Below are 22,515 nucleotides of genomic sequence, written 5' to 3'. Positions count from 1 at the left end.
GATGGGATAATTAAACACTGCAGATTTTTAACAATTACAAGAAGAAAAATTGCAAAGCAGAGGGTATGTATTTGTCACGTGGTGAAACCAGCTGTAGGAGTTTTCAAACAATTCCAGCTCTTTCTCTCCTTTTTTTTTTTTTTTTTTTTTTTTCCTTTTCCCAGGGTAGTTACATTTTTCTCTTACAAGCAAATTAGTTGTTAAAAAACACATGAAGACATGTCATGCCAAGCTGTGCCCAGGTGTTTCATGTTCACTTTACCCCCTTCCCCAAAAAAAGTTTTCTTATAACTAAAGAATGAGAAGGAAGCAGCTAGAAATCTGTAATGGTTCCATTTATTAATACGTATATCACAAATACTCACAATATCAATGCATTCTCGTTGGCATGCTAGACAGAGGCATTATTAAAAAAGTCCTATTTTTTTTTAAAAAGGTTTTAAACTTTTGCTTTCCCCCAAAAATATTTCATATGCCTGCTTTTTTTTTTTGTGATTTTTTTTTTTTTGTGTGTGTCTGTGTGTGTGTTTTTATTTCAATTTGATTAAACAATGTATTTGGTGGCTGCAACCTCAATGCAAAAAGAAAGAAATAAAAGAAAGGACAGGAAAAAAGTATGAAGGCCGCAGTACAGCACAGTTCAATTAGTTCATAGCTACGTAATAAAAAATAAAGGGAGCAAAAAGTTCTGCCTTCACAGTAAGCAACAACACAGCTTAATAACAGCATTACACAGGATCAGGTTCCGAGGCAAAATGCACTAGACAAAGCCTACCGGGATACGCACTAGGCATACAACACTGAGTAAGAATCAAAGATGTAGAAGAACATCAGGAATAACAGTTCCCTTCAAGCACAACATTTTAACATCATTTTTCAAGTATCTTCATGTTATGTTACTGATTCCTTTGTTTTCGGGGAAAGGGGGACAGGCGCAGGGGAAGGGGGAAAGGATGGAAACCTTAGTAAAGCAATAAACAGAACAAGAAATCAAGAGAAAACCAAAAGAATATATATTTCATATACCGGTTTATATGAACGTGTGCAACACTTATTAACCATGGTGAGAGGCTAATTATGCCCTCCAGTCACTACATGCACAGCCCGATCAATGCTGTTAATGAGTTACCTTTGTTAACTTACGATGCAACTACTGTGTGACCAAGAACATACAGACGGTGCCTTCCTAGGCCGAGCCGCGGGGGTGGGGGCTGCCCCTGGAGGCCGAGGGGCCCCAGCCGCTCTCGGGGGCACCGTGGAACTTCACAGGATGGGACACTACGCATGGGACGGTTCGGGAGGCGGGGGCGAGTGTGCGCGCACACGGGCTTGCTCGTGGGGTGTGCGTGCGTGCGTGCGAGAGACAGTGTGTGCTAGAACATTCATGTCAGTCTTTCTCCGATTCTGCAGCTCCTGGTCTTCACACAGGCTCTGGGCTTCACGCTTCTTGAAAGACTGGAGAGCAGGGAGGATGAGAAAAACGGAAAAAATGAAAAACAAACAACGGATCAAAAAGCGGGTGGCTTTGGTTGCTAGCAGTGTTCACTGCAGGTGTTTTGCTCTCTCTTTGCAAGAAAACTGAAATTATGAAATTCAACACTGCTTTCCCCCCCCCTCCTTGTTTCCCCCACCACCACACATAAAATTGGGATGAAAATCCCAAAGCAAAAAAGCCCATGGGAAAGCTCAATGAACACACTTTTACGCTCTGTAAAACTTGTTCGCTGTCTTCAGCAGAAGCAGCATAGCCACAAGAACATAGCAAGGCTTTTCTAGTTTTACCACTGGAAAACAGGGAAAGCTCACCTTGTTACACCATCTCGTACTGGTTAGCAGTAATAAACCGGGACAGACAGCATGCCAGCAGCATCCCGATCAACTGTTCCAGACAGGACAGAGACAGAACAGAATTTAAGTCAAATTACATCAATGCAGAGCATTGGTAAACATGTATTTCACATTCTGGAGTTATTATGCACAACGTATTTATGCCCTATTTTAAGGACTGCTCTAATTAGAAAAACAGCATCAAAATCTGTCATCTTTCTTTGTCAGATCTTCCTCTCCATTTTATCATTTATTTGACAGGCAACATGCTTTTTTGGTATTTTTGAATCCCGTTGTCAATGTCTGGCCAAGTCAGATGTGGATGAATAAATTGCTAGGGGTATCAGCATGTTACAGGCTGTGTTTCACTTGCTCCACCTGAATTCCTCACCACCACCCATCAGCCCTGAGAGCTGGTGCCTTTAACTTCTTTATCACTGTGCCAGGGAAAAGCTCCCTGATGTCCCAGAGTGGTTATGCTTCCTTTCCAAGTGATGCAGCACTGTAGAAATGAGCGCTGTAAATCTGGAAATAACTTTTTAAAAAGCCATTCACTATTCCCTTGGCTGTCACTCAGATTATTGAAAACAGATCCCAGGCTTCCACTCATCAATAAGCACTCAGTCTTTCCAATGTTTTGTTGACTGCAGTTTCTTGGTGCTTCCTGCATGTGCCAACAGAGTTAATATGCTGTAAATAATTCAACCTGGCTTTTCTCATTGGGGTTGGTCAATTAATTAACTCTTCAGCATATCCAGAGCGTGCCTAGGTATGCCTGGCTGGCTGTTCATCCAAACTGGCTCCTCCTATTTCACTCCTCAGGACTGTGTGTCCCTTCCCCCAGACCAGGTAGTGCTCCCTGTGAACACAATCATCATCCAAACACACATCCTCTGCACCAGGCAATTGCTTGATTTGGGCTGGCACCAGCCCAGAGCAAGGCCAAGCCAGGATAACTTAAATCTGGATAAACTGTCTCCTAAGATGTCACAGTCCTTGTCAGACTGTGCTTCTTTTGCCAGAAATTTGCTCTGTTCCCTGTTTCAGTGTCCACCAGAGCTGTTCTGGGAATTTCAAAAGGGCACAGAGTCACATTTAAAAGCAGGTTGAGCCCTCCTGTTCCCCACATGCACCCCCTGATTTTGGCACCAAGGATGACACTGCCTTGGTTGTAATGGATGTGGGGCACTGGTACCACCTCCTGACCAACCTCCAACAAAAACCAAAGCTACCAGGGCCCAGGGGCTGTGTTTTTAGCTGTCAAAACGATATGTGCATGGTGAAAACCCTCCTCAGCTCTGAAAATCTGTTGATACCAAGAAGACATTTTAGCCATTTTGTTGCCTTTTCTACTCATCACTGGGAGGATGATTTACCGAAAGAAATGCTGAAAACCAACCACATTCTCCAGGTTACATAACACTCCTGCAGCTGGCTCATGCACTGTTTCTTTAGCTCAGTTCAACTGCGGAGAATGAGATTTCTGTTTTGGACAGTGCTGTGTATTTCTCCATGCTCTGACAGGCTGAACAGAGTGAGTGCCTCTGGGTGGCCCTGTCCCACCTCCTTCACTGTCACTTTTCCATGTTTGTGGAGACTTTCAGTCTTTCTTCACCTTCCTTGGCTGGACTCAGAACTTGCTTCTCTGCCTTATTGCATTTTTGAATAAGAAGTGTATTTAATCCAAATTATTTTCCCTGAGCAAATTCCAGCCCAGGCCCAAATCAATTCCTCTCTACAATGGCCAAGACTATATGTATATTAAAGTTGTTGGTTTATTTTTCCCCATCACAAGCACCCAGATTACAGCCACAGTTCTTCTCAACCACAATCTGCTGCTTGTATCAGGTTTACAAGGGGAAAGATGCTGTAGCCTCTACAAATAGGAAACCACAGGCTTTTCTTTCCCTCTTCAACTGGAGCAGACTTCCCCAGATACCTCTTATTAGGGATTCTTCTGTTGTGTGCAGGCTGTAACTCTAACAATCAGTGTGTCTAAACTCTGTAGCATCTGCAGACATGTTATGGTGTTTTGTTTTAATCAGCTCACTCCTAAGACAAATGGCAGGTTACTCATGAATGTATGTTCATGATCTTTGGCACACTTATTGATTCTTGGCTCTGACCTTAGGCTGGTTTGGGCATTTAAGTGGTCACAGTGACAAAATGTTTAACCCTGTATTTCAAAAATAATGGCATGCATATCAAGCCATTGCACACACATTTTATTCAGCATTTCTAACTATTATCAGGTCATAGCAGAGCTATAATAAACATTCTAGAAATATTTTGAATGCACATAAAAACATGTGTTTTTCCATATGTTGACTTCCACATTTAACCACAAGAGCACTGTTCCTCCTGTAGCCAAAAAGAGGCAATATTGTACTGAGTTGCTGGATTTTCTTCACGGCGCTCTTTCATTACAGGCATAACTACAATCCTCTGCATTTAAGTCAGGCTAGAGGCTCCCAGACTGTGCAGCACAAATCAGCACTCTCCACCCTGCCTTGCTCTCTGCATTTGTTCCACCACTTGCCTCCTCTGCTCTTCAGGCAGGAGGAAGCTCCTTATCCTATTGTGCACCAGGTCCCCGCAGCTCCTTTGAAAAACCAGAATTGGAGTTAAAGGATTCCCACAAAGAAACTGCTGCTGGGAGCTGCATTCATTTCCCTGCACTCTCATTGTCTCTCAAATGCCCCTTCTCAACTTTTATCCACTTATTCATTTATTTGATTATACTGTCTTGATTTTTGAGTGCTAAGATATCAGGCTTGGTTCTGCATTTGTCTTCCCTCTTACTTTTTCCTTTCTTCCCCTTTTTCCTAAGATTATCTTGGTCTTCTGAGCTATTATATAGAATGCAGAGTTTTCCATACTCTGGTCTTGACACAGGAAACTTGAAAATCCTGACAAATTCTTTGGTTTAGACAACTGGGAAACCCACACCCCCAAGGTGTGCCCTCTGTGCTACCATCCTGTTGGCCACAGGTCATTCCAGCAAGCAGAATACAGTGAATTTCTAACAGTTTGTAGGAACAATCTCTGGCACATTTTAGTTCTGACCATTGAAAACCATACTCAGCATATTTTATAGCAGGCTTAGCCCTCCTGTACACATAATAACTGGCTTTTTAATACACTTATTCTGTAGGAGTTACCACTGACTGGAAGCTGTTCTGCATGACATATTTATTACACCTTATTATACTGAAGAGAAAGAAACTGAATTGCAATTTGAATTTCCATTTTATTTTGGGTCTTGGTACCGTCACCATTTTTTATTCTTTGGGAGAATTTCTATAAATAGAAATGTGTTGAACACTAGGAATTCATCAGCACATCAGGTAAGCCAAAACCGGGGGGGGGAGGTTTAATCCATCAGGAATATTTTTTTAGCCCAATACCCTGTCATATTCTCAAAATGCAGATCTCCAAACAGTCAGGTTCTCTGGCTCTATTTTAAAGGAGAGAATTTTCTATGTCACGTGTCACTTATTTGAGTGGGGTGCCTCTGTCACAGGTCCTACCTCTCCACACTAAATCCACCCTGATTTAAGGTTTAGAAACAGATTAGTCTTTGGAAACAGAGCTAAAGAGTTGTCCTGGGTTGAAAAATGTAACCAAGAATGTGTATTCTATTTTCATCTGTTGAAGTCGGTTGGGAGATATTGTTCTTTATCTCTTGTAACTCTAGGGGTGGAAAGAGGGCAGACGCCTTCTGTTAATGGGACACCTGATAACACCAGATAAGGCAGGGCCTCCTTATCTCTTCCTCCACCCATCCTCCTCCCAGGGACATCCCCTGTGAATGGGCCATTGAAGGCTCTCACATGACTGATAACATCACCTCATCCCATTGGGAGGTGCTCCACCCAGCGGGAGGAGCCAAAGCCTTTCCACCAGGATAAAACAGCAATCCCAAACACCAAGGGAGCCTGTTCCCACTGGATTCCCAGAAGAGGACTGGGCCCTTTCTTGAGGATCATCTCTACTCCAACAGAGCCATAACTGTCACTCTGGGAGGACTTACTTCAGACTGCCTCCAACACCCTGACCAACAGGGTGTCAGGTTTGCATTCTGACTCTGTCAGTGGTCCTTTGTACTATTGCATTTATTTTATTTTATTTTTATTTTATTTTTATCTTTCTTGTTGTTTGTTCTCTCTCTATTAAATTGTATTTCTGACTTGAAGTCTCACTGGTTTTGCTTTCAAACCAGCACAAGAGTATTCTTTAGAAACAACCCAGTCTTAGACCAGATTTCAAGTCACATAGTGGGTGCTGACATGGATCCCATTCCCTAAGCCCTGAGCAAGCCCCAGCCTCCCTGTGCTCAGGGAGGAGTTGTGGCAGATACGGGGGATGATGTCTGCACCAGAACTGTGTCCACGTTCAGGCAGAGCTATTCACATTAATGCTGACAGTAAAGGGAGCAGGTGGGTGTTGCACAGTAGAGAGGGCCCCTGGCTGCATGGGGATTTATCTCAGTATGATGGGACAGCTGTATGTGCCCAAAAAACTGGTTTGGAGCATGTGGAGAACACCTGATTTTCAGTCATTCAGCACAAAGGGAATAGTGTGGCCTGAACATTGCACTGAGTCTCCCCTAGTTACAATCTATAAACCTCTGCAGACATGGAAACCTCTTGCATTCCTTAGGCCAATGCCTGCACTCTAATTTTATCTAGGCACAGCTCTCCATCATCTATGCAGTTTTCATAATTTTATCCTCTGTTGGGCACAACACAGCAATCATTTTTCTGCTCTGAAGAGCACCTGCTAAACGGAAATTATTCCAGCTGGAAGTCAGCATTGGCATCCAAGTCCAAAACCAATCAAATTTATTTTTATTGTTATTATTTCAAACCTGAGGAGCAGAGCAGACAAGGTCAGGAACACAGTGTTTTTTATAAAAACTCTTGACTCTGATGGGGAGGTCTGTGCCAGGCCTGTGAGATTTGCAATGCCTTTACATCAACTTTCCCTATTTCTGGGCATCAGCACGTTCCCCATGCTAGTCAACACCTAACAAATCATGTGAAGGAAAGGCCCTTGAGCATGCTTTACTGTAGAAGAGCAGCATCATTTCATTTGTCTTTTATTTAGATTAAACCTGTTCTCAATAGGAACAGCAAAACCTTGCCTACAGCTGGAGCCCTGCCTGGCATTCCTGCTAGCCACATTAACCTAAAATCAATCTGTAAACACTGTCTCTGATTAGGCCAGCAAAACAGATTAGGCAGTAAATTACAACTGGCTACCTTCTATTCTTCACAGCCTGGGAGAGCTGCTTTTTTCTCCTCTGCAGCCTCTCTCTTCACTTTTTTTGCTAACACCTCAAGCAGCTGGGTATGCCCTTGCAGTGCCAGAGCCCAGTGGGGCTGGGGAGTGACATCCCCATGTGGCAGCAGGGCTCATGGTGCCACCAGCAGCATGAGATGCCAACACCACATCAAAACACACCTCGTTTTCCCCCTCAGTCACAGGGACAAAGTGCCTTGCTGCCATGAAACACCCATTAAAGACTTTCAGGCAGTATTGGTCCTGACTTTTTCCCCCAGCAGCATATTTTACAATTCTACTCGTCTCATTTTTCTTTTGGATAGCTTTACACAAGGCATTTTAAAAGGTGCTTTACAGCCTCCTGGCTATCTAGAACCCAAACTGAAACCTGAGCTTGGGGTCCTATAGCAGTAATCAAGCCATCATCAAGGCTGGAGAAGAGAATGCTGTCACCATTCAACAAGAACTAGAATAGCCTGTTAAAAATCCCTCTCCACTCATCCATGCACAAACAGCTCCAGATGGTTCACCTTTTCTGGATCCCAAAAACCTGACATGCAGGCACATGCTCTGAGCAGCTGCTGTTGTTTTGAACCAACATTTCCACCCACACCAAACCACGTGCTCCTCACATCCAACGCCTTGGCTGCAGGGCATCAGGCTCCCAGCCGTGCCCAGGGCAGGGCAGTCAGCCAGCCTGAGCCCAGACAATTTTAGGGCTCCCTCAGGCTGTGTGTATGCTGATGGAGAGGATGTGGGGGCCGTTTTCCACATGGCTTGGGGACAGCTTTGAATTGTGCATATTTCCCTCTCTCTCATTTTTGCATGTTTCCAGTAGAGTCCTTGCTGTCACACATGAAGTGACTGGTGTAAAGCAGCATCCTGTTGAAAGATGCAGGTGTTTTCCTTCCCCTTCTTGATCAGAACAACCTGACCAGACCTATACTTTCCCCAGTTCCTGTCTCCATAAATGCAATTTGAATATCATGGAGCAGAAAACCCCTTCTTAGCTCTCCTCTTGTTGCTCTCGTACCACACTCCTTTTGGTGCAGTCAAGGTTTAACAATCTGATTTTGGTAGACTTTTTGGTAGAATGAGGTTTCTCAGTGTTCCCTGTTAAAGGGAAAATAAATAAAACTGGTCACAAAATGTCCCCTCCAGGCTCCAGGTCCAGGATGGAGAGGCCTCAGAACACACTCATTTGAATTCTTGAGTCCTTTAAGAACAAATAAGAGTACTCAGAAGATAGAAGCCTACCCAAACAATGGATAAGCTATTTGTCTTCTTTGCTGTTTATGCTCCATTTAAGCCAAAGTTTTATTGGGTTAACCTCTATTTGACCCAGTGGAGGGACAAGTTGTTTTCCTTGAGCTAGTCATTAGCTCAACCGTAACTGATATTCCCAAGGAGAAACTTCATTTAAGTTGAAAAAAAGAAAATCAATGAACAGATGACCTCAGGACTAATGAGCATGCTGAGTTCAGTCCCTTTCCATAATCCTTCCTTCCTTGAAGTCCAGGTAAAGAAAAAGAGAGGAAAAGAAAAGGGGGGAAGGGGAGTGTTTATGCACTTACCTGTGAAAATGCAATCCCAAAAGCCACTCCAGCTATGATTCCCATATTTGTCTCCATAAAACTGGTCACCAAGTCATAACAGCCCTGGAAAAAAAACACATTATCATTCCTCGTACTGACCTTCCCTGCCATGAATGCATACATAAAAATTTCTCATTTAAAATGAACTCTGGCTAGACAATATTTCTGCTGTAATTTCCAAAAATGGCACTTTTTTTTTTAAATAGCAATTCTGAGTGAATGATGTGGAGTTGTGGAAAAAAAGTTCCTTTTAGAAACAGATGCATTTCAATACTTTTAAAATCTAGATGTGATGTTGCACTCATTTTTATGGGTTGTTTTAAAGAAAGTCTGTTAGAAAACAATATACCTTTGACCTGAAACCAAACCAGTAACAATACACCAATGTTATAATACAATACAGATGTCAAAGTGAATAAATGACACTGCTTTCTTAATACTCTAGGTATTTAATAAAGTGTCCCTTGAGGCATTCTGCTTGCCTTTACCCATCAAAGGACACCAGGCAAGGCACTGAACAGCATGTAACTTTAAACCATGTAACAAAGTTATCAAGGGTTTTGTATGAATTTTCTTGGTTCATTTGGCCTTGGACAGAGAATTCCCTGTCCTGCTCCCCAAACTAAGTCTTCCCTCTGCTGACTTGTTTTCTCAGGCCTCAATTCACAGACTGGGGCCAGAGGATTCATGTACAATATCTGCCCTTCTCTTGGACAGACTTCTTTGAGAGGTTCCCCCTCAGTACAATAATGTTTGCCAAGATTCTCCCCTCACCTACTTGACCCCTCAAAAAAGCATTTGAAATTATCTCCTAGTTTGTGGTGTCTAAATTAATCTAAACAAGTTGATACATGAAGAAATAAGAAAGATGGTTTTTTTTTTTTCATTATTAACGCATCTGTCCCCACAATCCAAAGTCACTGCTAAGCCCCTTTTGCCACCTTTCTCAAATGACCAACATTCTGGCTTAAGGCCAGTCCTGAGGAATTTCATACATTATAACTTCATCCACTTTATCAGAAATTGTAAATTTCAGAAATAACAGTGAGTTGCCTTTCCCAGTTTGGACTCCTGTCCCATAAGAGAGAAGTGTCTCTTTTCACCTACACCCACACACCCCTCACTCTACAAGCACTGTAAGAACCCTTTATGACCTCAGAGCATCAGGTGCTTGTAAAAAACAGTGAGAAGGAGAAACAATGTCCTTTATTACAGACAGGCTATTCATTAAATAAATAGTACCATATCTTTAACTTCTTTTATAACATCACAAGACATTTAATCCTAAGAGTAATGAAGTGCTGAACCTAATAGTAGCTGAGGAGCAGCACAGCTGGTCCTGATTAATTTCTGAAATGTTTATGTGTACGTATTAACTATGTTTTACCACAGTGTACAGTAGGTCTGATTCCAGCTTGCATATTTAACCCATCAAGCAACTATAGTTTGCATGTCTTACATGTTATGCAATGAGATTAGATTTCTCAAGCAGTATTTTCATTCTGTCTGACATGGCTTAATGATCTCCCAGCTCTTCTGAAATCTCTGCTGTTGAAGAGCCTTCAAGAGGTGCAACACCGAGGCACAGTGGTAATTTGAGGGTGGCAGAAAATCTTGTCAACAAAACGTGCAATGGCAGAGTTTGGATCACCCTCCTCGCTTGAAGACTCTGTTTTCCCAAGCCACAATAATCTGTTTACTGAAGTACATTGTTTACATATGGCTTCACTGCTCAGTCCTTGCTGTGCACGGAGTGAGAGTGCAAGCAGCAGCCACGAGCTGCAATACAGGAGAGAAGTGTGTGCAGCCCTGTGTGAGCACCTCTGGGTGCTGGTCCAGAGACCCAGAGCACAGAAGGGACAGCTCACAAAGGATCTGAACTTTCTCGACTCCAAGCATCTGTTCCGGTCTTAAGGTTTCAGAAAGAAATAGTTCTTGAGGTTTCTTGGAGAAGAACTGTGGTTAAAAGCACTAGATGAATGTTAATTAGCTAATCCTAATGACAGCTCTTAAAGTTGGGTATTAGTGCCGTCAGAGATGAAGAAACAGAGAGCCTAAATAATTAACCCAAGGTCACTAAGCAAGTCAGGGTCAGAATTGGCAAAGAAAACCCAGGAATGCTGTCTTTTAGTCCTGTAATTATATAATTAGTTTAATCCTCTTTGGTTAATTCATTATTAGTCCTCAGAAACTGCTAGTAATTTGATTAGCTCATAGAGAACTCGTCTTACTGATAGTTTTGCAAGATCCACCAAAAGATGTAATCCAAATATACTTGTCCACAGGCATGGTGAGAAGGGTCTTCCACAACACAGGCATTAAATATTTTCCTTTTTCTCCAACACACAAGGAGCAAAGGGCCTGTTTCCAAGATGAGCAAGGGGCTTGGGTCAGAGGCAATGATGTTTGCTACCTATCTGAAGTGAAAGGAGAGGGCCAAACAACATTTTCTCCTTCTTGCTTTTTATTCCCATGTTGCTTTCAGAAGCATTCCACTTTGCTCAAATGTGTGGGACAACTCCAATATCTCATAACTGCTGAAGAGAAATCTGCAACTTTTGATGTCAGAAAATGAGAAAAAAACACATGAACTTCCAAACATCCAGATTTCCTCTAGGTAATTAAATCAAGTAATTACTTCAACAATTTCCTGAGGAATCAGCAGTCCTTTTTTGTCAGGTGACTTGTGCATTGGACAGGAGAGCAAGGAGGAAGAATGGCTGTAAATGTGTTACTAGCCCTGGACTAGCAGACACTGATCCCTCAGTCTCTTCCTCCAATTCAGCAGGCATCCTGTGCCACGAGGAACTCAAAAGTGGACAGGGATTTCCCTGTGCAGGCAGAGCAAGCCTGGCACTTGGGGGAAAGAGCAGCTCAGTGCTGGGAGTGCAAATGGTACCTAAATGGTTGAGCAGCCAGGAAGGGTTCAGAGTGCATGGCTGTCCTGAACTGCCAAGCTGGGACCCGCTGGTGGAACAGCAGTCACACCAGGACTTTCCTGCTGGGAAGAGGAGCAGAAGCAGGGGCTAGGGTGGGCTGCCCAGGAGGAACTGTGGGCCTGGTATTTCTGGGTCTGAGAGATTTTAGCTTGCTAGCACCTGCTAGCTTTTTTTCCCAAGGGAAAATTTCTCAAGAAAGCTTCTTCTAAAAACAATCTTGGCAAACAACTATCATTTCTCAAAACAATCTTTCTCCAGGTGGTGTTTTGCCTTTCTAGTTCCCAAAAAAAAATATTAGCTGTTTCTCTAGTTTAACCAATGGGATTAGAGAGGTGTCATTCCTACTCACCAATTGTGTTGTCTGTATCAGAACACCTTATAAAAAGTAGTAAGAATTAGACAATAAAGCCTTTCTATGCTTTTTGCCTTCTGAAATATTTGGAGTCTCTCATCCTTTCTTTGTGTCCTACAAGGACAGAGGCATGGTGCCTGCTGTGGGTACTGCACACGCCCTGGATCCACCCTGCCCTGCCTCTCACCCTCCTTCCACTTCTACAAAAAACATCAGGTTAGTACAAATCCACAAGGAGCAACTGAGCAGAGTGGCTCACCCTTTATTCTCATGCAGGATTGCTCTGCTGGTGGTGACTGTGAGTTACTCAACCAATGGACACCACCAGCATTCCACACATCTGCAACAAGTGGCTCTCATTATTCCATTGCAAAAAAAAGGAGAAAGGCTTAGTGGAAAATAATCCTCTAGTATCCCTTTTACAATACATGCCAGAAAATGTTGTCTACTTGACTGGTTTTCAAAGATGTTTCAGGCTGTGCTCAGCCACCAGTCCAACCTTCTGAGTCACAGGGGACTGAGGTGAAAAAGACAGAAACAGAAGAGACAGAGGCATTTCCGTATTTCCCCTGTTGTCTACTCAGGACTTCTATTTATTTTTTAAATAGATCTCTGAAAATAAAAACAGAAAAGAAAATAATCCCTAAGTCTTGCTAAGCTGTGCTCCAACTTAGAATGGTGATTTAGCCACAATATCATTCCTCTTACCAAAGAACTGTTCCCCTCTTGCAAATCTCAAGTAAGAAAGACTTGATGACACACTAGCACTTGAAGCAATAACTTAAGTTACACTTCTTCAGCACAGTGTCCAGTGTATAGATGCTGCATTATTTTCTCTTTATTCTTCCTTTTCTTAGCATTTTCTCTATTTTTATTTTCTAATTATTAATTTTCTTTCTGTTCTCCCCACTTGCCTCCTATTTCTGCCTTCCCAACCTGCTCCTTCAGGTGACCCCAGGGAAAGGGTCACTTTGGCTGTCCTGTGCTGCCAGCCCTACATGTTCAAAAATTTTAACTCATAATAAATCTGCACACCAACCACAACATTTACCTGTGTTTCCTCAGAATTGCTGCATCTGGGATTGGATTTGAGAAAGGCCAAAAACATGGAGTGCAGGGCCAAGCCCATCCTTACCATCACTCCAGCCTTATTTGCACATTATCAACCAACCATGTGAAATGAAATGCAGCTGCAAGCACCCACTCCCCTGGGGTGCTGGATGGTGTCACCACTGCCTCTGGCACAAGGTTACTGGTACCTTCTGGTTTACTTTGGTGGCAGCCACGGTCATGTTGCGCAGATCCTGAGTGTTACAGTCACTGGAGTTCATGCAACAGCTCGTGGGGATGCCGTGCTTGAAGAAGTAAGGGCTGGTGCTCCAGTTGGTGTAGCTCTGAATGCCACAGCAGCTCAGCTAGGAGGGACAAGAGGCAGGTTTAAAACACACAGGAAAACAAAACAGAATTACAATGAGAACAGAATCATCTCGGCCCACTTCATAATCAGTGTAAAGACAGGGCACCTCAAGTTTCGAAAATACCACCCCAGCCCCATGAATTAAAAAAGTACCAGGGACTTACAGAACATGGGAGCAGATGACCTACTAAAAAGAAGGTACTTTATGAACAGAACTATGATTTGTAACATTTGACAAAGGTCCAGCCATAAACCCATCTTTTTTAGTTGACAGTCTGTTGGGGTTTTTGTTTGTTTGTTTTCTTTACATTTTAATTTGATTAAAGATGGCCCTGTAAATTCAAGGCCTCAAAGCACTACACAGAATTACATGTAACACATACAGGTTTAAACTAGTACAAATCAGTAAGGTGAAGCCTCTCTAACTCACCAAAATAATTTCTAGGACAATTCACTGAGCTGTGAATAGAAAGAGACCATATGTTCCCAGGGTGTATCTAGGAAGCCAGCTAGAAAACCCTAAATTGGGAAGGATGTTCTGATTTAGAATCTAAGCTACAAAACAGAGACACAAACATATGGAGTATGTGCTGAATTTTCTGCATGGAAAGGGCTTATAAATACAGTTCCTGTAAAAAGAGAGCTATGAATGAAATGAACATTTTGCTACAATAGAAACACCAGAAAGCTACTCAGAACTATTTTGTTTGGTGAACTCCAAGGAATCAAAAATTTAAGATACAAGTTAACATTATGCAAACAGACAATTTGACAGCAGAATATACTCCATTTGGAGCACTGCAGCAACCTGCTAACCAGGAGAAGACAGGTTAGAGCACAGTTTCAACTGTGCTGAAGAGTCCAACATAACAGCTGTAATTTCTAAAGGTCTAGAAGCCATTGATACAATGACACTGACATTTCAGCCAGTCATCGAGCTACAATTACATGGAAAGGAAATTGGCTTGTAAAATGTATTGCAAACTGAAGGAACAGCTTCTTGCTACGGTAGAGCTTCCAGTGGGAAGGTAAATGTGAATTTTATCACTCTGTGTTGTGGCTGGTGGACGTGGTCTCTTGTGGGTGGCATCCCCAACTGGTTTGGCCATGCCGTGGCATTTGCTCCTGCCCTGTGCCCTGCTGGAGGGCAAGGCAACCCCCACTGCCCTGCTGCCACCCCTGAGGGTCAGAAAGGTTCTCCTCCACCAAGCTCCTACTCCATCCCTTCAGCACAGCTTTCACTGCCAACCTCAGCAGTTTTCCCCTCCATTTTCCTCCAGGGAAAATATACCCAGTTTTTCTCCTTAACTCACTAGGTTTCCTTTGCCAGCCTCTCTCACTGTGCTTGTGAAGAGAACTGCTGCAGTTTATCAGTGATGCAGGACACAAGATTATAAAACCCTAACTCATCCAGCTCAAATTTAAAACATTTTACAATCTTACTGGCAAATTCCCTTTGGAACAAGGTGTGTTCTTTAGGACTAGAACTGCCACCTAAACCTAATTCAAGATCTGCGACCAACAACAAGCCAGGGGGACAGGCCTTGCCTTTGTGAGACAGCTTTTTCACTAAAATTTAGGCATCCTGGGCAAGCATTTCAGCTGAAATACTTTTCCTTTAGATCAGTTTTGCCAGTCTCTAGTTTGGCTTGCAAATTGTAGCCTGCAGATCATGTTCTGGGATCAATTCTGTGCTTTCTCTATTGACTGATTTTTGGTATCCAGTTTTAGACTTACACTTTCCTGTACGTTATCCACTGCATGGCTCCGCTCATCGTTCTTGTTGTAATTCTGGATTGCTTCAGTGTATGTCCTAAGGAAGGTATCCTTGATCTGTGAGGGTAAGGGGAAAAAAAACAGCCCACGTGAGCAACAAGATGCACAAAATCTGAAGCAGTTGTTGCAGGAAGCAAATATGTTTCCAAATTTCCTAACAAGACACCCAAATTAGCCTTTCTCAGTTGTTTTTAAGGGTGTTTTTAGAGCTGGCAGAATCATTAATGCCATTTTTCCAGTGGGATATCAAACACAGAAACAAGAGTATCCCAGTAAAATGATATGTTTAAAAAAATACTGTAAAATTACTCAACCTATCAAAAAAGTATCATTTTATGCTTCTTCCCCCAAACTCTTTGTTCCAGCACTAAGTCTGAAGGAGACTGCATGCTTCTCCCTGCTCATGGATGCCAGGTGTGAGCCAAAGCTTGTACAAACACCCTGAGGACACAAGCCAGTGGCAGCAAAGTAAGACTTGAATCTCCTGACCAGGCCTGCCCAGCACCAAAGGGATTTGGGAAAGGAACAGGAGGTCCCTCAGCTGGAAAATGTCAGGCACATCATCAGGAATGGCACTTTGGCTGGGTGGGAAAAGGGCTGGGGAGCAGATGAGGTGAGCAACCCCCATGGCTGTGGCCTTCACAAGGCACTGCCTCTCCCAGAAGGGAGCAGTGTGACACTGGGGCTGCTGCAGGGGAGGTGGGATGAAATGGGAATCCTCAGCAGGACAGGCACCTCAGGACCACACTAAGAACAATCCACCGCTCGCAAGGGTGGACAGCAGAAAACTCCATAGCAATGGAAATGTCATGTCAAAAGAGGAGACTTGAAAACCAGCTACTACAAAGAGAAGAGACAAGGAGGGTCTCTGGGGTTGTTCTGGTTCAGCACCAGTGGCATGTAGGTCCACGGACTTACAGCCAGAGATAGACCTGATTACAGAGGATAAAGCAGAAGTGTTACTACAAATCTAGACCATCACGCTTTTTTAAAGCTTCTTCCTGTCCCAGTTTCCTACCTCACTCTACTTCTAATCTCTCCTTATTCTCAAGATAGAAATGAAATCCCATCCCACTCCTTCTCCACCCCCTCTCTCCATCCCCCCCAAGAAAAAAAGGAAAAAGATTTACAAAACAGCAAGTCTGGTGTGACACAGAAGTTGCCTCTGCCATACATAAACCAGCTTTTGCCTGGCTGAAAAAGCTGTGTTTAAGAAAAACATTTAATCTATTTTACAGCCCTCAGCATATGTAAAAGAGTAAAGAAGATCTTACACGGTGGACACACAAAACCTGATAGCTCCAGGGTAAATCATCAGGCAACTGAGGGCAAGAGCTTTGGCTAAATCCCTTCATTTGGAATCAGGTCGGTTTTTGAGAGCTGTACAAGTTACTGTTGCACGTCAGCCACATCCCTGGAGATGTGCTGGAGCCCCCAGCTTAGCACCCCACACATTCTCCATGCTCCAGGGAACTTCTCAGCAGCTCCTGCCCAGGGAGGCCCTGCTGGATGCAGTCTCAGCACATTTCCACCTACCTCGTGGCGAAAGACAAACCCTGAAATGCCAGCCACCAGCTCAGCCAGGAACACCAGGGACAAGAACATGGCATACTGCAAAGGCAGGAGGTGAGAGGAGTCAGAGCATGATAGGCTTTTGTCACAGCACAGATATCATCACATGAAATGTAACTTTCCCGTCTAGGCACCCTTCAAAGATGTTAAGAAAAGTCTTTTGGAGGAGATACACAGGTTATGACCTGAATGTAATACATGTGTTTATACAACTCACAACTGATATATATTGCTTAATTACTGGCTTTTCTGACATTTCTGCTCCCACGTTTCTCAGCATTCTTACATACATTAAAACACACTCACATGCCAGAGGTGAATCCAAGTCACTCAGGTTTTGATCTTGCAGTAAAGGATACAAACAGACCCTTCCTCTTTGCACAGTGCTCTGCTAAGGTTAATAGGCTTCCCCAGGTGTTTTGGTTTGTGTTTATCTATCTCACTGCCAGCTTGGGATTTGCTGCTTGTTCCTGAAGTTTCTCCAATGAATGAACTGAAACACTGCCTTCACTGGAAATATTCTCACAGTGACACTTCGCTGAGCCAAGGTCCATATTTGGCTTGAGGTGCAGCATTTGGATCAGGAGCTAAATAAACCTTGAAAACAGTGCTTTCAGTGTAGGCACTCACCAACTACTAAAATATATATTTAAGCAGAAATAAAGAAGGTAAAGAAAAAATGCAAAGTAGGATAGTAAAATTTGAAGTTGGGGCTTAATCTTCTGGAGGAAAAATTACCTTTTTACTCCATCTGGTATGTAAAATTTAATTAAGAAAGGAAACATTTTAAATTAAATGCAGTCCTAGCAGGATTTAGTGGAGAAAGGGAAACTTAGCTTGAATGAAAGGTTACTGGGGAAAGGAGCACAACGGTGAAGGCAGAACTAGAAAAAAAAAATGTGTCCAATTAATGCAGCTGTCAAATCACTGTTCAGGAGAGAAAAGAAGTTTAGAAACATTTCTTATATGTACAAGGAAAATAAACCCACGTGCTGGGAACAGCACATGTTATTGTTAGTGGCATAGCTTTAGAAAAGTTACATGAGTTATGGAGCAGCTAGCAGAGCCTAATTTCCTATGGATTTATATCATCATTCACCTTTTATCCCTTTCCCATCTGGACTGCAGTGACTCCAGCAAGCCTCTGCACATGCCCTGACAGCACATCACCAGCAAGAGACAGCAGTGAGGCACTCGCCAGCTGGCCACCAGCTGATGGAATTGCAGCTGCCACTCTCCTCTTCTCCTTCCTGCCATCATTTGAGGAAATTAACTCCCTTTAACACCCCTTCTTTTTTAAAATGCAGTTTAAACTGGATAAAAATCATCCCATCTCCTTAGAAAAGCAGTCCCAAAATATTGTAGGGGGAATGCATTGTACTGTCAAGCCCTTTCTCACTAGTTCAGTGCTTCACAAGTGCTACTTGCACCCTTCAAATAATTGCACACATAGGATTTTGCTCCTAAATATGCCTAGAAACACAGTTTGTTATGTAAGTTTGTTTAACCTGTAGTTATTTTGAATTTTAAGGTAGGCTGGAAAACTCAGAACAGAGAAACTCACAAAGAGAGAAGTTAAAGTGGACTGAGGGGCAGCAGCTTCCCCTCTGCTCAGTGCACCTTGAGCCCCTGCTTCTTTTGAGATGAGGCCAAACACGCTATACAGTGTTCTGCTTTTTGGGTTGAATTGTTATAGCCTAGTGAATGCTAGGAGAAAAGGAAGGACTGATGTGCTCTTATGAGGTGCCAACTATTTGTTCCATAATTTGACATCGGGGTGTTAAGCTGACCCCTTAAAATGCAGTTTGAAAGCGTTTCACATTTATGATGCTTTGGGCATCTTTAAGATTGTGAATATATTTATCAATCTGGCTCACAGAAAACCAGAATGATTGTAGAACGACCCACAGAGCAATTCAGCAGCATCCCCCCTGCTCCAAACACTTGGGCCTATGTGACGTGTAGCAAAATTCAGTCATAGTCAGTCAAAGATCGGTTTTGGAGAAGGGTTTTTTTCCCCCCATTGTCCAAGAGGCACAAATGTTGAACATAAAGATTAACAAAACCTGGCTTATGTGCCTAAAAAGCTTCATCGACGTCCGTCAGGGGGTGGGGGGAATCCCAACTGATCAAAAAGCCCTCCTGCCCTCCTAAGGCTTTGCCCTCCTAAGGGTTTGCTCACCAGCTTCAGCATCCATGGGCTGCCCCGACAAGTGGCGAAGCACCCGAAGAGGCCGAAGACGATGATGGTGGTGCCCGTCCCGATGAGCACGTAGGGGGCATTGGTGGAGTTCTCAGCAATGAGGGAGATGTAGGTGCCGAGGGTGAGCTTGCCCCACACGCCCACTGCCAGCAGGATAACGCCGGTGATCTGCAAGGCAAGGGGAGAAACGCGTCAGGAGCCGCTGGGGAAGGCATCCAGAGCCAGCACATGGTGATCCTGAGGGGTGCTGCTGGCAGAAGGAACCCTCAGGACTCAGTTTGGGAAGGACGTGGAGGGGGGGCAACAAGGCTGGTGAGGGGCCTGGAGCCTCACAAACCCTGTGAGGAAGGGCTGAAGGAGCTGGGGTTGTTTAGCCTGGAGAAAAGGACACTCAGAGGTGACCTTATCACTCTCTGCAACTCCCTGAAGGGTGGTTGTGGTCAGGTGGGGTTGGTTGTAAGAGCCTGGACGAGAGATGCAGGACTCCAAAGAGGCTCTTAATAAAACTGTTTATTGCATAGATGAAATTACAGCAGTCTTGGGTTGTGGGTAGGAACAGCCAGCCTAAAGTTGCCAGTCACAACTGAAAGCATGCTTGAGAGACGCTTAAGTTCTGGTTACAATACATTATATCTTTTTCTGTACTGAATATGCTAATTTACAACATCCAACCAGTAAAAGACACAAATCTTATAGAATCTTCATACAGCCTGTTAGAAGTCCTATATTACCATACTGTGTTACATTTTAAACCCTAATAGTTATTTTCTAGACCCCTTTCTTTCTTCTCTGCCAAACTCCGACCCTTGGACTCTTCAGCTTGCAGAAGCATCCCTTCTGTTTGCCAAGGACATTGTTCAATCAACAGGGATCTTCTCTTCAGCCCACTCAACCATTGTCTTTCCAGTTGTTCAGTAACTGACTGGCTTGGCATCTTATACATCAAAACTTGCCCTCATTTCTATTTCACTTATAGGTTTTGTATTCCCAGAGTCTTTTGCCAAGCAATCATATCTGTAAGACTTTCCTATTTCATCTTCCCCAACAGCTGGTCTCTTTCTTCAGGAAGCAACTGACAGAACAAGAGGACACAGTCTTAAGCTGCTCTAAGGGAAATTTAGGCTGGATATTAAGAAAAAAAATTTTACAGAAAGGGTAATAAAGCATTGGAATGGTCTACCTGGGAAGGTGGTGGATTCACCATCCCTGGATGTGCTTAAGGAAAGACTGGATGTGGCACTTGGTGCCATGGCTTAGTTGAGGTTAGGGTTGGGTTGGACTTGATGATCCTGGAGGTCTCTTCCAGCCTAATGATTCTGCAATTCTATGAACTCCAGAGGGACAGACAGACAAAATTGAACTCCAGCATCTGTTACATTAAGGCTGCCACTGAAGGACAGACATCTAAGACTAATCACTGCCAGGGAGGGTGCAGTGTACCACCTGCAGGAATCCCCTGCTCCTGCAGGCCACTGAGTGACATGGCCAACTCCTCATGTGCCTCTCTCTGAGTGTCCCCTGCTCCCCTTGGTCAGCCTCAGCAGGGGTTGGCATTTCTGCTGCTGCTTTGGGACAGGATTAGCAGAGGCTTCTGCTCTCCTGCTCACAGTGGCAATGAGAATAAATCCAGCTCTTGTCCATCTCTCAGTGCAACTGTGTGAAAAGTGCTGATTCCTTGCTATTGCACCCAACAGCTGAATGTCAGAAAAAATTACCCAGGAGCACACCAACGCACAGACATCAAATGCCCTTGCCAAGTCTGGTCCCATCCCTGCACAGCACCGTCTTCACCTCCCCTTGTCCTGAACAGAAGTGGATTAATCAGCAAAATCTGAAAGCAAGCTGCAGAGGACCGGGAAATCTGCAGAACAACCTCTGCTTTCTCGCCTTCAGTTCCACAAAGGGCTGGTTTCTGTGCCAAAGCTGCTGAAAGTTTTACCACTGTCCCCAGGGAGGCATAAAAGCAGCCTTCACTGCCAAAATGCACAAGCAGCTTCACATATGAAAGAGAGCTCAAGCCTTGTTATAAAAGGCATTTTTAGTTGGCTGTTTGAAACAATTACTAACCCTTTATTATGCATTTTAAGAGTTTGGTTTCACCAGGTCTCAAGGGGGGACCCATTCAATTTATGGCACACACAGACTTTGGAAAAAAGGAGGAAAGCCTCTTGGTGGTTTATTCCCCTTCTGCTTCTTAATAGAGCTCTGATTTACAGGGATTTAAGGAAATCCTGTGTTTGTTGGGAGGTCTAAGCCCCTAGCAAGCTTGGCACAATGCAGAGGGGATGGGATGTTTCCACAAAGACACACTGAAGATGAACCTCGGGTTGCAGCAGTGCTGGCTGGAATTTTGCTTATGAAGACACATAAAAACCATAAGACTTCCCTACAAACCTTTTCATGACCTTTATTTAGCAGAGCACAAGCAGTGGTATGACTAATGCCTACCTCCAGCCCAAGGCAAGCCTCATTTCCTTATTTCCAAGACACAGTTTTCATTACTATCTCTCTGTGCTGTCACACAGTCAAGGGAACAATGAATGTACTGGTTTCTGGTTTGGTTTGTAGATTTTTCTTTAAAAGCAGGAGAGACATGGGCAGACAGAAGATCAGGACAGTGCTGGCCTGAGAACAGGGCAGCAGGAATAGACACTGACCCTGACACTCACCATCAATGCACACATCTTCTCTTTACCTCTGTGTCCTTCCTTTGACCCAAAATCTCTCCACCAGCCTATCTCCAATTCTGTGACCTGTGGGTCAGGCTCAATACTTGCAAAAACAGGGTGCTGTGGGTCCATTTACACCTGAAAGGTCTAAAAGGAAACTCAGAGCACCTTCTCCAATGCACAATCCCACCCCAGTCTTCCCTACTCCCTTTCCACTGTAAAGTTTCAATTCAGACAATGATCAAACAGGAGATGTACAAAGTATTTCAGATATCCTGGCAGTCAGAGGAGAGTGACTACCAGCTCTTTGACCCTTAGAGCCCCTCTGAGCATTCAGCATGCAAAGGAACTTCATTTACAAACACCTGGAAGGGCCAGCACACAGGGAGCACAAGAGCAGCAGTCACATTCCACCAGTGGACTTCTACAGCAAAATCTGGTCTTCATATGGCCCAGCAAGAATTTTCAGATTTGTCCTGGAAATGCTATGACAGCTACAGGCTGTGAGGAAAGAGTGTCACAACCCCACTCCAGATCCTCAGCAGACACAGAAGAAATGAACTGGCAGCTGCACAGGCCACAATGCCCCAAATGAGACATCTGGAGTGGTACAGAAAAAAATGCAATTGCAAAGGAAAAAAAAAACAAAAACAAACCAACAAAAAAACCAACCCCCCAAAAAAAACCCCACAAAAACAAAAAACAAAAACAAAAAACAAACAAAACACACACACCAAAAAACCCCACAAAAAACCAACAAAAACCAAAAAACCAAACCCCCAAAAACCCCAAAACAAAACAAACAAACACAACAACAACAACAACAACAACAAAAACAACAACAAAAACCCCAAACAAACAAAACAACAACCACTAAAA

The 22,515-nt window shown here is 43.6% G+C and overlaps 1 protein-coding gene across 1 annotated transcript in view; it reads right to left on the bottom strand.

The window, feature by feature from the left end:
* Positions 1-318: 318 nt before the first annotated feature.
* Positions 319-22,515, bottom strand: part of TSPAN7 (tetraspanin 7) — a 92,231-nt gene continuing 70,034 nt past the window's right edge. The window contains exons 2-8 of the mRNA XM_063393015.1: positions 18,947-19,135; positions 16,729-16,803; positions 15,154-15,249; positions 13,259-13,414; positions 8,688-8,771; positions 1,807-1,879; positions 319-1,455 (exon numbers count right to left, since the gene is read on the bottom strand). Coding sequence (XP_063249085.1) covers positions 1,811-1,879; positions 8,688-8,771; positions 13,259-13,414; positions 15,154-15,249; positions 16,729-16,803; positions 18,947-19,135 — 669 coding nt within the window. The 3' untranslated portion in view covers positions 319-1,455; positions 1,807-1,810. The remainder of the gene's footprint in view (positions 1,456-1,806; positions 1,880-8,687; positions 8,772-13,258; positions 13,415-15,153; positions 15,250-16,728; positions 16,804-18,946; positions 19,136-22,515) is intronic.

Source organism: Prinia subflava, chromosome 3 (genome assembly GCF_021018805.1).
Source record: "Prinia subflava isolate CZ2003 ecotype Zambia chromosome 3, Cam_Psub_1.2, whole genome shotgun sequence".
In the NCBI taxonomy this organism is placed as follows: domain Eukaryota; kingdom Metazoa; phylum Chordata; class Aves; order Passeriformes; family Cisticolidae; genus Prinia; species Prinia subflava.
The sequence above is the reverse complement of the archived record's forward strand: the minus strand, read 5'-3'. Positions and strand labels throughout refer to the sequence as shown.